The sequence below is a fragment of the Trifolium pratense genome, linkage group LG5, assembly GCF_020283565.1.
Source record: "Trifolium pratense cultivar HEN17-A07 linkage group LG5, ARS_RC_1.1, whole genome shotgun sequence".
Lineage (NCBI taxonomy): Eukaryota > Viridiplantae > Streptophyta > Magnoliopsida > Fabales > Fabaceae > Trifolium > Trifolium pratense.
Genome location: NC_060063.1, coordinates 57,036,943 through 57,054,107, shown reverse-complemented (window position 1 = coordinate 57,054,107; position 17,165 = coordinate 57,036,943). Strand labels below are relative to the sequence as shown.

General features: G+C 32.1%; 2 protein-coding genes, 1 non-coding gene and 1 pseudogene across 4 annotated transcripts; 1 reads left to right on the top strand and 3 right to left on the bottom strand.

The window, feature by feature from the left end:
• Nucleotides 1-3,813: 3,813 nt before the first annotated feature.
• On the bottom strand, nucleotides 3,814-5,265 carry LOC123886963 (3-ketoacyl-CoA synthase 5-like). Its single transcript, XM_045936224.1, has one exon. The coding sequence runs from the start codon at nucleotides 5,263-5,265 to the stop codon at nucleotides 3,814-3,816; it is 1,452 nt and encodes a 483-aa protein (XP_045792180.1).
• A 2,064-nt stretch (nucleotides 5,266-7,329) lies between these two features.
• Nucleotides 7,330-7,403, top strand: TRNAI-AAU. The gene has a single exon. It is a non-coding gene; the product is annotated as a tRNA-Ile (tRNA).
• Nucleotides 7,404-8,354: 951 nt separating this feature from the next.
• LOC123884258 (3-hydroxyisobutyryl-CoA hydrolase-like protein 1, mitochondrial) lies at nucleotides 8,355-13,033 on the bottom strand. Of its 2 annotated transcripts, none has more exons than XM_045933325.1 (13): nucleotides 12,726-13,033; nucleotides 12,453-12,530; nucleotides 12,272-12,338; nucleotides 12,080-12,159; nucleotides 11,905-11,988; nucleotides 11,370-11,454; nucleotides 10,520-10,605; nucleotides 10,294-10,415; nucleotides 9,944-10,004; nucleotides 9,305-9,403; nucleotides 9,095-9,196; nucleotides 8,978-9,019; nucleotides 8,355-8,832 (listed from the first exon to the last, which is right to left on the bottom strand). In XM_045933325.1, the coding sequence occupies exons 1-13, from the start codon at nucleotides 12,912-12,914 to the stop codon at nucleotides 8,713-8,715; spliced, it is 1,215 nt and encodes a 404-aa protein (XP_045789281.1). In that variant the 5' UTR covers nucleotides 12,915-13,033; the 3' UTR covers nucleotides 8,355-8,712. The 2 variants fall into 2 exon arrangements, with proteins under 2 accessions (XP_045789281.1, XP_045789282.1); XM_045933326.1 differs by having other exon boundaries at nucleotides 12,453-12,521; nucleotides 12,726-13,030.
• An 89-nt stretch (nucleotides 13,034-13,122) lies between these two features.
• On the bottom strand, nucleotides 13,123-16,318 carry LOC123886962 (annotated as a pseudogene).
• Between the last annotated feature and the right edge of the window lie 847 nt (nucleotides 16,319-17,165).

Genomic DNA, 17,165 nt, shown 5'->3' with positions numbered 1-17,165 from the left:
TTATAACTCTATAGTATATTAGATCTTTCACAACTTATACATTTGAAATCTAACTTTATTATATCTGTATAAGAAATTACAAACATCTCAGTTTCTTTATAACATTACTACATTTTATAACTTTTTTGTTGTTACAGTATTTATATTAATATCTTATCTATCAAATTTACGAATTCAATGACTAAATCTGATGTGAAACTGTTTCCCAAATTTACATTATTGTTTTTACTTCATATATTCCTGTAACGATTTTTTTCCCTTTCAATTTATAAAACAAAGGACAAATATGCATGCAAGAGAAGAGAAGATGTTTCATACGGTGCTTTATCCAGATAAGGTTCTTATCTTTATCTAAGTGTAACATCCAGTTTGAAATATAATGTTATCAATTTTATTTGATGAAATACTGAAATTTTATTAATCTTTTAATAGCCTCAGATTGAAATACCTGCTACTTTCAAGAAAATATGGTATAAAAAGCTGAAAACACATGAACATGCATGGCTGGTACATCCAGATGGAGAAAAAACTTTGGTTCATTTGAATCTCTACAAGTTTGACTCATATCTGTCCTCGGGAATAATCGTATCACAGAATTTGAACGTTAAAGAACCAACTGAAATAATTTTGGAATATGAAGAAGCTGATAATAGATTTAAAGTAACAGTTATCAAAAATGAAAAAGATGATATCTTGAAGACCATACCAAATGCTGGTGCTGCTGCAGAAAAGTCCAATGCTCAAGCAATAACACAATCAACCTTTAACTCTGCGATAATTAATCCACATTTGCTGGATTTCAATTTTCATGGTGCTTACAAGTGGGAAAAGAAAGTCACAAAAGCAAATGCATGGCGAAAAAAAAACCAACCTTTGGTATGCAAATTTTTTTTATTTCTAATCTTTATAATTCAATTATTTGTCAATGAAATTTTTACTTTTTTATATCAAACATTCCATGCTCTATATCATGTCTATTGAAAAAAAAAATCGTATTCTAAACAAAATCTGTTATTTCTTCTAACATTATTTTACTTTATATACATTCTAAGTATGTTCCAAGAGATGGAGTTCGACACTCCCTTCAACATAAAGAATTCATTGTTGTGCAATGTGCACACTGTCAAATTTTGGTTAAGTGCAAGATTTCTCCCGCTACTAGAGATGACAACAACACTGAGAAATACATTACCACCGGATGGAATGACTTTGTTAAGCATAAGAAACCAAAAGTTGATGACAAAATGGAGTTTGAATTGAATCAGGCTGGAACTGTTCTGCGTGTCAAATTTGTTAACAATGACACAAATAACTAATATGATGTTGTTTCCGGAGTCACGGATTTGTGCTTTAATCTACTATATCAAGCTGTCAACATTCCCTAAATCTACTATATGAAGGATGTGTGTCTTTTGTTGTTACAAATTCAGTTTGTAATATTTTTAATGCTTCTGTCTATGAACAACTTGAATTAATGTTTTGTATTAATGCAATTTCAATTTATGAGTTCATCTTTATTTTAATTTTCCATTTGCGTGTTTATATATTTTTCTCATTTGCGTATTTATAGTTATTGTTTTCAAAAATTTAAAAATTGCATATAATATTCTCACATTTCTATATGTCGTTTATAAATTTTGCAAAGTTATAAGGTAATTTTAACCCGTGCGAAGCACGGGTTCATAACTAGTGAATCATTTCAATGACAGAAATAACTATTTTATCTCCTGAACATAAATCATAAGCATCCCTCAAATATCTTCACCTAAGAAAAGAAAGTCAGTCCAAACGATACCTACTTCCTGAACCTTGAATTTGAAATTTATATGAATGTTGTGATTCAGTGAGAAGGAAAAAGTATGTTATAAAAAGGATTCCTCCACTAGATATTTGGTCAAACAAACACTGGCCTTTTACTATTTCCACCCTCATTGCAGCTACAAAACCAATCATCATAGCCAATCTTCCATTGCTCTTTCTTCTGTTCTTGAATAATGTAATGAATCATTATTATAAATGACAGAAATAACTATTTTATCTCATGAACATAAATCATAAGCATCCCTCAAATATCTTCACCTCAGAAAAAAAAAGTCAGTCAAACTATACTAAGTCCTGAACCTTGAATTTAAAATTTATATGAATGTTGTGATTCAGTGAGAAGGAAAAAGTATGTTAAAAAAATGATTCCTCCATTGGTCAAACAAACACTGGCCTTTTACTATTTTCACCCTCACTGCAGCTACAAAACCAATCATCATAGCCAATCTTTCATTGCTCTTTATTCTGTTCTTGAATAATGTAATGAATCATTATTATCAATGACAGAAATAACTATTTTATCTGGTGAACATAAATCATAAGCATCCCTCAAATATCTTCACCTCAGGATCCAATGTTGTTTTCAAAGTTCTATACAGTTTAGTAGTCCCTCTTCACGGCCATTACACCCTCCTCCGACCATAAATTCACATTATTATTAATAATAATAATAATAATAATAATATATAGTAGTTCACAAGTTGAGGAAAAGTTGTCAATACATAGTGCACGTTCAACAAAACAAAAGGATGCTTAACAAAATTTGCTATTACTTAGGTGCACCTTTCCTAAATATTTGGCAACATGATAAACTAGAGTTAATACTCGGTCAGTTCTATGAAAATTAATTCTAAATTAAATTAATTAAATTTGATCAAAATAAAATGTAGAATAAAAATTAATTTTATAATTTTTTTAGAGGCCCCTATTTTTATGAGACCTTATGCCGTCGCACATGTCGTACATGTGGAAACGACGCCTCTGATCATTGGATTTAAGATGAAGCTGGTGAAAAGATATCTCACTTTGAATCCCGTCCGCTCTACACAATATTAACATATTTTTTAAATTATATTTTTTGAGTCGGTTTTAAACTTATCTTTTTGTTTGTATATAATTATCTTTTTATTCACACTTATTTTTTTAAAAGTATCTCACTTTTTTTTTTTTTAAGTTCATCTTTTTGGATCTAAACCTTTAGGAAGTATGACCCCTTCATCAACCTTCCGAGCTTCGGTATTTGATGTAGTAGACTTAGCAACAGGTTGCACTGAATTATGCAAGCAGTAACAATGTTTGTTGTTAAGATTTCCATGGTTCGGAGAAAATGGAGAAAACTTTAGAAAGTCTTCGAGATAGTAAAAATCATAAAGATTCATATTTGATAAAAGATAGTGAAAATAGTACAATGGTGGCTCTTATATAAAGCAATTTAGGTGTTAATTAACTAACCACCTTATATAAAACAAAATTAATTGCATAGAATTTTATTACATGTGGCCCATTAGCTCAGTTGGTTCGAGACCTGCATGAGCCATTTTAAATTTTTATAAATTGTGTTGTCGTCATCCTTTTTTCCCGATTTTTGCTATTTACACACTCGCATACTACATTGCAAGGGCGTATAATTATAAAATCAGGAGGCGCAAGAAAGACTCGAGAGACGTGAAAAAAAGAACGACATTAGTATTAAGAATGAGGCCCAAAGTTCAATTTATCTAACAATTCTATCTTTCAAACAAATTAACCACAATTGTTTATTTTTTATCTATATATAAAAAAGAGATTTAATTCTAATAAAAAAGAGATTTAATTCATATACAATGTCGTTATAAAAAAAATTGAACTTTTAATTAATTAATCATAACAATCAGATATAAAAACAGTTTGACTTAATTATAACTACTTTAAAAACCATACATATTGAAGCTGCTCTGATGTTAACATAGCATTAAAATACTCTAAAAATAAACTAACTACAGAATTATTAGTTCATGCAGTACTAGCTAATATTGGATATTGATGAATGCAATCACCCCATGGTCCCTTCTCATACTCACCAAGTATTGGCCTAATACACTTCAAAACAACACTACAACACTTAGTACCACTTCCAATTCCAAGTTGCAAAATGTTATCCCCTTTCTTCACTTTTTCCTTGGCTTCCAAGTAAGCAAGTTCATACCACAATGATGAAGAAGATTGATTTCCAAACCTATGCAATGTCATCAGAGAAGCTTCAATATCTCTCTCACCAAGTCTCAACCCTTTTCCAACTTCTCTTATCACTCCCTTCCCTGGACATGGCAAACAAAAATGTTGTATCACAGTCTTAAAATCAGGCACATAAATTCCCTCACATTTCATAAACATAAACCTCTTTTTTATCACAGAAACAACATGCCTAAATTTCTCAGAAATCGGTAATATTTTCGAACCCAAAATTGAAATATTTGATCTAAGTGTTTCACCAGTAACATCAATTATATCTCTCTTCAGTGTCACACCAAGTTTTCCATCTGAATCTTCTTCCCTTATAGCACAAAAATAAGCTTTATCATCAAAAGCTCTTAGTGTTCTAAGTGTCCTAAGTAACAAATATTTTGCATTTTTTCTTGCTTCTTTTTTGTTTGAGAGAAGAATTGCAGCACTTCCCATCCTAAAGAGACAGTTAATTAGCAACTTTGATTTTTCTTTACCAGAATACCAACCATTTGATAAAACCTCAGTGCTTAATACAATAGCATTAGAGTTTTTGTGAACTCTTAGAAGATTTTGAGCTAAATCAATACAAAGAGCACTAGCACTACACCCCATACCAGAAACATTATAGGACTTAATGTCACTTCTCATAGCAAATTTGTTAATAACAATGGAAGTTAAAGATGGTGAAGGACAAAAGCCACTACAGTTTAAGATAAGTATGTCTATATCAAAAGGTGAAATTTTTGTTTTTGCAAAAAGATCCTCCATGATAGGGAAAATTACCATGTGAAGTTCTTTGATGGATTCTGAATAATGGGTTTTTGGTGGAATGTAGTGTAGTGAAGGAGGTAAACAAGTTTGTTCACTTAGGCCTGAAGAATGAAGGACTTTTTCCATGAAAGAAATGCTTTCATTGTCAAAACATTCAAACAAAGAAGCATTTTCAATGAATGTTGAGAAAGGTACCCTACAATAGTTTGGTGGTTTAAGACATGAGAAATCAATGAGGTAAATAGGTAAGGGTTTTAAGAGGAAGTGCTTTAGAATGAAAGAAAGAAGGATACAACATAAGAGAAGAAAATGGAACATTGGTTCGTAGTTTTGAAGAAGTAAGATAGCTTCAAAAGATGTTGCTAGTGGGATGATAGAAAGCCATAGGAAATGTGAGAGTTTTAAAAGGAGATGAATTGATAAGAGAGTCAAGATGGAGACATGATTTAGCTTGGAAGTAGCTTCCATTACTATTGCAATAATGGTGCTGACCGAGTTTTAAGGCTTTGGTTCATAAGCTACAATTAAATTCTACTAGTAGATGACTTAAATAGGGATAGAAATTTAACTCATATCCGGTGGGTACGTACCTGTAAATTTTGATGGATATTAATAACATATCAAATGATTTAGCACTTGAACCACTAAGGGCCCGTTTGGCCTAGCTTTTTTTTTGAGCTTATGCAATATAAATTAAGTTTTATATTATTTTATAAGTTCACACTAGTGAAAATTGTCATTTTATAAGTTATTTTATCATAAACTATCCGGACAAACTTATAATAATATATAAAAATTGCATAAGTTGTTATCATAAGCTCTAAATAAGAAGAAAAAAAAAAAAAGTCAGGTCAAACGATACTAAGTCCTGAACCTTGAATTTGAAATTTATATGAATGTTGTGATTCAGGGAGAAGGAAAAAATATGTTAAAAAAAGGATTCCTCCACTAGATATTTGGTCAAACAAACACTGGCCTTTTACTATTTTCACCCTCATTGCAGCTACAAAACCAATCACCATAGTCAATCTTCCAATGCTCTTTCTTTTGTTCTTGAATAATGTAATGAATCATTACTATAAATGACAGAAATAACTATTTTACCTAAGTCCTGAACCTTGAATTTGAAATTTATATGAATGTTGTGATTCAGTGAGAAGGAAAAAGTATGTTAAAAAAAGGATTCCTCCACCAGATATTTGGTCAAACAAACACTGGCTTTTTACTATTTTCACCCTCATTGCAGCTACAAAACCAATCACCTTAGTCAATCTTCCAATGCTCTTTCTTCTGTTCTTGAATAATGTAATGAATCATTACTATAAATGACAGAAATAACTATTTTACCTAAGTCCTGAACCTTGAATTTGAAATTTAAATGAATGTTGTGATTCAGTGAGAAGGAAAAAGTATGTTAAAAAAAGGATTCCTCCACTAGATATTTGGTCAAACAAATACTGGTCTTTTACTATTTACCATTAATAATCATCATAGCCAATCTCTTTCTTCTCTCACGGCCATTACACCCTCCTCCGACCATAAATTCACATTATTAATAATAATAATATATAGTACTCGTAGTTCACAAGTTGAGGAAAAGTTGTTAATACATAGTGCACGTTCAACAAAACAAAAGGATGCTTAACAAAATTTGCTATTACTTAGGTGCACCTTTCCTAAATATTTGGCAACATGATAAAATAGAGTTAATACTCGGTCATAAGAGTTCTATGAAAATTAATTCTAAATTAAATTAATTAAATTTGATCAAAATAAAATGTAGAATAAAAATTAATTTTATAATTTTTTTTAGAGGCCCCTATTTTTATGAGACCTTATGCCGTCGCACATGTCGTACATGTGGAAACGACACCTCTGATCATTGGATTTAAGATGAAGCTGGTGAAAAGATATCTCACTTTGAATCCCGTCCGCTCTACACAATATTAACATATTTTTTAAATTATATTTTTTGAGTCGATTTTAAACTTATCTTTTTGTTTGTATATAGTTATCTTTTTATTCACACTTATTTTTTTTAAAGTATCTCACTTTTTTTTTTTTTAAGTTCATCTTTTTGGAACTAAACCTTTAGGAAGTATGGCCCCTTCATCAACCTTCCTAGCTTCGGTATTTGATGTAGTAGACTTAGCAACAGGTTGCACTGAATTATGCAAGCAGTAACAATGTTTGTTGTTAAGATTTCCATGGTTTGGAGAAAATGGAGAAAACTTTAGAAAGTCTTCGAGATAGTAAAAATCATAAGGATTCATATTTGATAAAAGATAGTGAAAATAGTACAATGGTGACTCTTATATAGAGCAATTTAGGTGTTAACTAACTAACCACCTAATAACAAACTCTAACAAATTAATATAAACTCTAACTAACTAATGAAAACTACTAGCTAATCACCATTATTCTTATCATTTGCACAAGCTTTAGTTAGTTCATATTATCCGAGTGTTTAATTAATATCAATCTGTCATTAATATGAAAACAAAATTAATTGCATAGAATTCAATCACGTGTGGCCCATTAGCTCAGTTGGTTAGAGCGTCGTGCTAATAACGCGAAAGTCGCAGGTTCGAGACCTGCATGGGCCATTCTACTTTTTATTTTGACGCTTTGCCACACTTTACTCTTGCATTATGGATGAGGATTACATGACTTTTTCGCGGAAAGGGATTCTTTATCGCTCAAAACTTGTCTTTCGTCAAGTTCTTATCATACCTCCGCCACCATCGACCATACTTCCGCTTTGCCGCTTTAACCCTCAACTTGCCGTGGACCATTAAACCATCATCATCCTATAGTTTGTTGTCCTTTTTTTTTTCTCTTCTTCTTTATGAATCTTTAAACAAAATTGAATTTGTGGAATTGGATCTTGGAATGGTGTAGATGTCGGTCGGCGTCAGAGGTGAATCAGAGGCAAGACCGACTAGTGGACATCATCGGAACAGTGGAGAAATGTTCAGATTCTTTTAACTTTTTTTTCGCAACAAAAAAAACAAGAAGGGGATGTGTTATGCATTGGTTCATTCGATTGATCAAATGGACGTAATTTATCGAAAAGTCACCATGACTTTCCCACGTTCAATGTCAGTTTTTCAATTTGTACTTTCATAGCGCTTGTATACGTGCCATTTTACCTAGTGTTGCTACATTTTTTATGATGCATCAGTTCTTAAATTTAAAGAGGGAATTAAAAGTATGCAATAAGCTAATGACCAATGACCAATTGGATCTTGGAATGGCGGAGATGTCGGTCGGCGTCAGAGGTGAATCAGGGGCAAGACTGACTAGTGGACATCATCGGAACGGTGGAGAAGATGTTCAGATTCTTGGAATTTGTGTTATGCATTGGTTCATTCGATTGATCAAATGGACGTAAGTTTTTCAATTTGTACTTTCATAGCGCTTGTATACGTGCCATTTTACCTAGTGCTGCTACATTTTTTATGGTGCATCAGTTCTTAAATTTAAAGAGGGAATGACCAATGATGAAGTTTTTCGAGTTTGAGTTTTGTGTATAGAAAAAGTAGGCAACAAAGAGATGATGCCCTCTCATAAGGCTTTATCATACAGGCAAAAATAATATCATTGGCTGAGCCTGTATTAGTATTCCAAAATTTGTCCCACACATTTTCATCCTAATTTTATTTTCAGGAAATTAATTGTTCTACGAATACCATGTAAGTAATTATAAACAGGCCCAGAGGGAGACATTCCTCTAAGCCAAACATAGACTAAACTGTTTCACAATCCAGAGCATTTACAATCTACTTGTGGTAATCCAGTAGCTACAATGGCCATAAGATTGTCAATAAGTTCTTGGTTGATCTTTTCCTTGCAACATATCAATGCTGAATATCTGTTTGTCCAATTCTATAAGGACCGTGGGAGAAAGATAAGCTACAAAAATGCTTCTCGGGATTTTGTGGGCAGCTCTAAATCAGGTTCAAATTCCGTTAGAGGTAAGAAGTACTGATCCACCATATCTTGAGACACCTTTTCCAAAGTTGGAGGATCCCACTGCATATATTTAATTGACAATCAGAGTATGAATTTGGATAATAAATAGTGAGTCAATTAGTCTGTAAAGAAGAAAATGTATTAAGCCAATGAATTCAAAAATCTAAACTAAAATTTTTAAAAATGTAATGCAATCGAATGGTACCTTTGGTGCCATGTCCTTGTCCACAACACGTGCCCTCACTCCCTAAAAGGAATTCAAATCAACTTATATTGAGAAATTCACAATGTTTCAGTTACCAGAAATTCACAATGTTTGTACCTCACAGAAGTCACCAGATATCTGTTTAGATATTGCTTGTAAAGTCATTCGGTACTCACGCAACAAGCACTGGTCAAGGGTCTGAAATCTACCTTCTCGTATCTGTCCCAATTAGATGGAATACATTATAGAAGCTGTTTGTTCTAAGAAAAGAAGAGAGAAAACAGGAATTCAAAGTGCGTAGACATCAGACAAGCAAAAGAAACTCACAGATCTCAAAGAAACCTTCAAGCTCAACGGAGAAGCTTCTTTAAGTCTATTTAGGGTAGAAATGCACCATGCATCTTTTGTTTCACTTGCCACAACTTCCTGGAAATTTAAGAATGATAAGAATAAAAAGGAAACAAATTTTTTTTATCCAAAGGTAAGTCAAAACACATGCAAAAGAAAGGAGGAACACATCCAAGAAAGGCAAGAGTTTCCCACATCACTTTGAACAGATGCAGAGAAATGCTTCTTCCTTAGATAAATTTAGTGTGGTTTGACTTTTTCTTTTCCTCACTTGTGGTTTGACTTAAAATGCTTTCCTTTTTCTTAAATTAGAGCAAATGCTTTCCTATTTTTCATTTGTGCTAAATAAGGGTACTTGTTAGGGAACCAATGGTAGATTTTTTTATTAAAAAGTGCAGCTTTTGAAATTCATATTACATTGAATGCATTGTTTCCAATACAAACTTTGTATTTTTTGTTTCCTTGGATTAACATTGTATCCTGCAATATGGAGAGAATCTTAACAATTTAATTCCAGTTTTCAATTCTTATGCAACATATGAATAATAAATTAAATTCGTAACATGAAACTATGTTGAAGGCCCTTAATTACTTTTTTTAAAAAAATTAAAATCTTACCACTGCATCAACAATCTCTTCAACTGTGTCATGGCAAAAGCATTTATCTACAATTTCAAGCCTGAAAAAAAAAATGATAGTAAAAGAGCCATCTTATTTTGTGAGTCAAAATATAAGATAAGTAACCAAAGAGAACATTCTGACGACTTATTGTTCATCATACTATTTTCTCATCTTGCAGGATTTCAAACAATTGTTTTTTTAAAGGGGTTGCTTTTATTTTATTTGAAGGTGGAAAGAAAGGCTCTTTGAGATACTGGACACTTTAGCTTTTGCCCTTCTCTCTCATATTTTCTCTGTTCTTTGTACTTTTTTTACTTATAGAGAATGAAAGATAAGACAATCCAAACCTTTGTAGAACACTACTACTGTCTGGGTGTACGAGATCACCATACTGTTCTAAAGTGGCTTCTATGACAGACGGGTCATCGGTAACCAATTTCCCCAGCTGTTCTTCGATTAGTGGAAGCTTCTATAGAACAAAACAAACAAAGGTTTTGAAGGTCATATATATCAACTATAGTCTGTTACAATTGAAATAATAAAAAAAACGAAATAGGGTTTACAAAACTAAACTGCAAGTAGCGAATAGTGTGTTGCAAGCCCACAGGCAACCATCTCTACTCCATTGAGCTTTTCCCCTGTCAAAGCCAAGTACTCTCCTGCATTTGATAACAGCCAATGAAACCGAAATACTAACAGAGGAAGTTCATCAATCATATGATATCTAGTTATTAACCCCAAAGATTTCCCATCAATCATTTATGTTAAAAATAAGAGGATGAACCTATTTAACAAATCCTTCATTATTCAATTTAATCTTGTCAATACTTGATGTGATAAATCAGGCTAGAAAATAGCATTGGCACAACAAAACATTTGATATCAATGGAAGTAAGAATTACAGTACAGAAAATGAACATTTATTTTCTTACTGTTTAGGATCCAATAATTCTATAAACTTGTAAAATATGTTTGTGTGTGTGTGTGTGTGTGTGTGAGAGAGAGAGAGAGAGAGAGAGAGAGAGAGAGAGAGAGAGAGATGAAAGAGGGGAGAACAAATAAACTAAAATTTGAAGATGGACACCATGTTAATGCACAACTATTGCAAGCTAAGTAAAGTAGCAAACAAGATTCCACCATAAGTAACCACCAATCTTAAGCCACCCCACCCCTGATTATAGCCAAGTATAATAAGGGAGAAGAAAATCAGAACAAGGATAAGGTATCGTAATGAACAGAATAAAATGAACAAAACAATAATAGAAACTAGGAATGTAGCAAAACTGTCCAAACCCTTTGCATATCGAATAATATATGACTGTAAGGTAAACAACCTTATATAGCGCCAAAGAAAGCAGAGGGAATGAAAGTTGAAACTGTAATTTAAGAAGAAGATGAGGCATGCATATTCACAGAATAATACCTAAGTGACCAGGTAGACGTGAAAGGTAAAAAGATGCTACAGCATCAGGATGGAATCCAATAAGAACTTCAGGGGTAGCAAAAACCTGCAAAATAGTGATAAGTTGTTATAGGTAAGTTAGCATATGAAACCAAATGTTATGCAATGCATATCTCTCTCCGAAAATGAAGACAAACTCGTTAAAGCAGGACAGGATAGAATTACAACTAAGACATTCAACTTGTTACCTAATCGCCACCTTAAATTCCAATTTATAATTGTTTGTTCCACCACCATTTCCTATTTATGATTTGTTTGATATAATACTAGAATACTGTCTAGAACTAATGGCACCATTCAAATATGGTGCAGAAAGGAGAAATGATCTACACGTTGAAATAGAATGCTAAACTTACCAAGAGCACAACCATGATGTTTTCCGGATCAATGCAATTATATTAGAGATATAGGTCAATGGTTTAGCTTAGCCTAGTTTATGCCTTATGTTATATATATATAAGGAAGTTTCTATAATACTACTACTACTAGTACATACAGTTTTGTCTGTTGCAACTCGGAATGTACCAGGGATTGAAATTCCTGCCCCACCACCCATGGTAATGCCATTGAGAAGAGCTACCTGCACAAGTATAAATGAATTTTGATAGGAAACAGCAGATATGATATGAGTATACAATTAAATGAATGAACATTGGAAATAGTGTACTGACATGTGGCTTCAAATAAGTAGCTATGAGGTATATAAAACTATATATTGTTCTAAAAAATTGTTTGCAGGCTTCCAAGTTCCCTGCAGCATATAGAAAAGGAAAAGTTAGAAAAAGTGTATGGAAAATACAAGGTAGTAGAATTGATCATATAAATTTCACAAAAGAAAACTCTTGATATATATATTTGACCACCATGTTTGATAAAACGGTAAAGCGCGACAATATCTCCACCAGCTGCGAATGCCCGGGGGGAACTGCCCTTAAGAAAATTGAAAATGGCATATAAGTTTAAAATGATTATAAACATAAGCAGACTCGATGACAGTAAGCATAGGATATGATAGGATGTGATGTATCCAGAAAATGTTGTTACCTTGAGCATGACAAAGCCTATATCATGGTTATCCTCCCAATTTTTATAAAGTTGATGCAGTCTTGCCGCCTGAAAGATCTTAATAAACAAACACGTCACCCATACTATGCCCCGTTTGGATAAACATAAATCACTTTATTTTTAAGTCAATGAATTAACTAGGAATCAATCAATTTTAGTGAGAGCAGAAGCAAAGGTAGAGTTTAATTTGCAGCAGCTTATAATAAATAAATAAATAAATAAATAAATAAATAAGAAAGAAGAGTGAGTGACCATGGAGGTGTTGATGGCATTGAGAGCGGAGGGTCTATTGAGAAGAGCGAATCTGGAGTATCCATTTCCTTTAACCAAAACCTGTTCTTGTTGTTGTTGTTGAACATCGACGACGGAGGATGAGGAAGATCGGCTTTGTTGTTGTAACAGCCACCGCCACACTGCCCTTCTTCTACATTGCATCGCCATCCTTTTTAATTTCTAATAATTTCTGATTCATCGATACACTTCTTCTCCTAATTTATTCTTTTTTTTAAAATAACTTTTCTTCTAAATTATTAAAAGTAAAGCAACACATTTATTTTTCTTACTCAATTGAAGCAAGACATGAAATTTGACAATAAGTTCACTTAAACATACAAATAATAATCATTGTAATTTTTTTTTTTTGGTTACATTATAATCATTGTAATTAAAAATAACAATAATAATTACAATTACAATTTTAAGATAAAGATTATTGATTTTGGGCCAAATTAAAGACATGAGTAAGCCAATGTTTTCTCCTCAATGAGTTCTTGGGCCGTTTTATCCAACTTTTCCCTTGATAATTCATCTATCTTCGGCCCTGTCAAAGTATCAAATAAATATATTTTTTAAACAAATTATTAACCATTTGCTAGAACTAGAAAAACAAAAATGAAGAATTTAAACATAAAATCCAACGTGGTATATAGTGTCTAAGAAAAAACAATGTATATTACCTTGTACAATATTTCATTCTCCTTTGTCACATGTAACAGGAAAAGAGTAAATGAGGCCAGATTGAATACCATAAGACCCATCACAATACACTCCCATGGATACCCATGTTCCCTGAAATAGATCATTCAAATCTAACAATAATAATTCAATAAAGCACAAAACATAAGTGAAATTAATTGTACTTTAGATAAATTAATTTAAAAATTTATAACCAACCTTTGGTGTACCTAGAACCCAATCATGTATATGATCACAAGCAGCACTTGCTGCTGATAATGCACTAGACAGCTTGTTTGCTTTGATAATTGCACCCCCACACTGCTCAACAGTTGTGATGAACTCACTATTTAGCCTAAGCTAAATGGAAAAGAAAAAAAATCACTTAATTTCATAATGAAGGAAATTTCTCTTTGCATATGCTTGAAATATTTTGAGCATACTTTTTTTTATTAACTATCTAGTTTTCAGAGGAAGGAGTGTAATCTAGAGTTCGGCCGCAAAGTAAGTAAAGTTTAGTCAAGAATTGTTCCTATCAAGAATCGAACTGAAGTGATTAATGAGTTTCCCCTATGATGAATCGTTCGAGAGAATCCGAGTTCAATTCCTAGTGGAAACAAATCTTGCTTAGACTTTACTTACCTCACAACCAAAACCTAGATTACGGGGGGATCATTCTCCCGGGAACCAGAGGTTTAATTAAAAAAATAAATAATTGTTGAGATGGTTTGAAATTAAGGTACCAATTATCATCAGCAACTAATTCTCTGACAGGCTTGTGTCCATTACTTGTTGCCACGGTTGCATGGTTAACGTCTGGATATTGAGTGGAGGAGTGATTACCCCAAATGATGACATTTTTCACATCACTAACATGAACATTTAGTTTCTCAGAGATTTGGCCTAGTGCTCTATTGTGATCAAGTCTAGTAAGACATGTTATATTTTTCTCAGGGATTGATGGAGCAAATTCTTTCAATATTAGAGCATTTGTGTTTGCTGGATTGGCAACCACTAGCACCTGCATTCAGAAATAATTGGAATTCAAGAATACAAGAGGGACTAAAACAATTCACTATTTACCTAACAATTTAGTAACCAATTATTTAAGTCTTAGGGATTAAATTTTGTAACTTAGAGGGGCTAACTATAAAGAAGATGAGAAATTGTTTCTAACTTTACAATCTAAAGCAGCATGCTCCTCCAATGTTGAAGCTTGAGCCTTGTAAATTGAAACATTCTTAGACATTACATCTTTTCTTTCCATTCCTTCCTTCCTTGGGGATCCACCAAGCATAAGAGCTATGTTAACATCCTTGCAAGCTTCAACAACATCCGCAGTAGCAAAGACCCCTATATTGCGTTTATATTCACAAATAATATTACAGTTCAAGTTAATTTTCATACATGTCGGTGTAAAAACATTTATACCATCAACAAGTCATAATCATTTGGGTAAACGATCATTTACCCCCCTGCAAAATAAGCAAATTTTCATTTACCCCCTGTGCAGATTTTTTTTTGTTTACCCCCTTGCAAAACATTGATTCCCTCATTTTGCCCCCTGGGTGTACAACAAGACATATGACTGTGCACATATGCTGACGTGGCTTATACACGTGGAAAAAAATCATCTACATATTTTTTTAAAATTCCACGTCAGATAATATATTATTTTAAAAATAAAAAAAAAAAACGTATCTTTTTTTTATTTTGCACCAAAAATAAAGATTTATTCCAAGATTTACTACCAAATAAAATTTATTTTTAAATTAAAAATTTTAAAGATTTATTTTCAAATCTTTTTTAATTAAAAAAAAAATCGAATCGTTATTTTTTAAAAACAAAACTTTACTTTTTTCTGCATAAATTTTAAATTTTTTTTCCTAAAATTAAAAAAAAAAACGAATTTTTTGTTATTTTGCACCAAAAATAAAGATTTACTCCCAAATAAAATTTATTTTTAAATTAAAAATTTTATAGATCTATTTTCAAATCTTTTTTAATTAAAAAAAAAATAGAATCTTTATTTTTTAAAAACAAAACTTTACTTTTTTCTGCATATTTTTACTTTACTTCTTCTTCATAGTTCAGGCTTCGCCGAAAATTGTTTGCTTCCACCGTCGTGATCGTATTCATCGTCGTCTTCTTCAATCGCCGGAGTCCTCTTCTACTTCGTTATCTCTAGTTCTAGGGCAAATAGTTTTGGTAGAAGATGAAAACTGAAACTTCTTTTTCTATTATTTTTACGGTACCTTTTTTTTTTTAATTCAAAAATATTAACATAAAATGGTTTTGTTTTTATAAAATAAAGATTCTATTTTTCTTTAATGAAAAAAGATTTGAAAATAAATCTTTAAAATTTTTATTTTAAAAATAAATTTTATTTGGGAGTAAGTCTTGGAGTAAATCTTTATTTTTGTTGCAAAATAAAAAAAAATGTTTTTTTTTTATTTTTGGAAAAAAAAAACCGTTTTTTTTATTTTAGGAATTTCTTTTTTAAAAAATAATATATTATCTGACGTGGAATTTTTTAAAAAAATATAAATGATTTTTTTTCACGTGTACAAGCCACGTCAACATATGTGCATAGTTACATGTCCTGCTGTACACCCAGGGGGCAAAATGAGGGAATCTATGTTTTAAAGGTACATGTCAATAAAGTTTAAACTTTAAATATAATGCTTCAATCAAATTTTAATAAAATACATGCACTCATATAAATAACTTAAGAAATTGTAAAAATTTGACCTATTGATTTTTAAATTTGTTCCAATACAAAAAAAAGTTTCGTAGCGCGTAATTCATTAAAATGCGTTAGAAGACCATCTCTCAATGTTCTTCTCACAGCACACAAATATTCTCCATGTTTCATATATTTCATCTTCCATTTTTCTCGGATCATTATCGGCAGTTGTACAATGGGGACACAGATCTGTGGGTGGCTGTGAATGTTGATTGATGAGACCTGGTGAGAGTGATCAATGATAGCTGTGAAGGGTAATGTAGGAATACAAGGAAATTATGCAGTTGTAACCCAACAAAGGTGAAAAATTGATTTTGTGTTAAACGTAGAAGCTACGATTTGTAGCTTTTGGTAGAATCGCGTTAAGAAGACAGAATTTATGAAGAGAAAACCAAACATACTCAAAGAAGACTAGAATTGTGTTGACAGAGCAAAACATGAGTTTGAGCTGTGGGAACGCCAACCCAGACACACGCTAAGTGATAGTTGAATCTTTCTTCAAGTTCATGTTTTGTCAATATGTCATATGGATTCAATTATCTGCCTGAAATTGAAAGTTCTAGGATTATTTATTGCTTTTGTTTTGCAGCAATTTGGTGACATTTAAGTTTTACTGTTGTGCTGAACTTTGGTTATTTGTATATTGCTTCATCCTCAGTTTAACACTTTCCTCTAATTTTATTTTTGCTGTAGAAATCTGACGGGTCGCAAAAGAACTGACTTTATCGGTCATGCCAGCCGTGAAGGTCGCTTATGGGAAGTAATCATGGGCAATAAAATACATTGACTCTGAGTGAACTGTGGTCATTGTATAGATTGTGTGTTTTCGTTTATTAGTAGTTTCTTCAATGGTGATGGATGAGACCATTTTGTTTGCATCCAACAAGTTTGGTACATTATGTCCTTTTATGTGATTTTTTACTTTTATGAGCTCGGTCCTAAACAAATTAGTAATCACTAATCAGTATGCTTAGAGAATGAAAAAAAAAGGG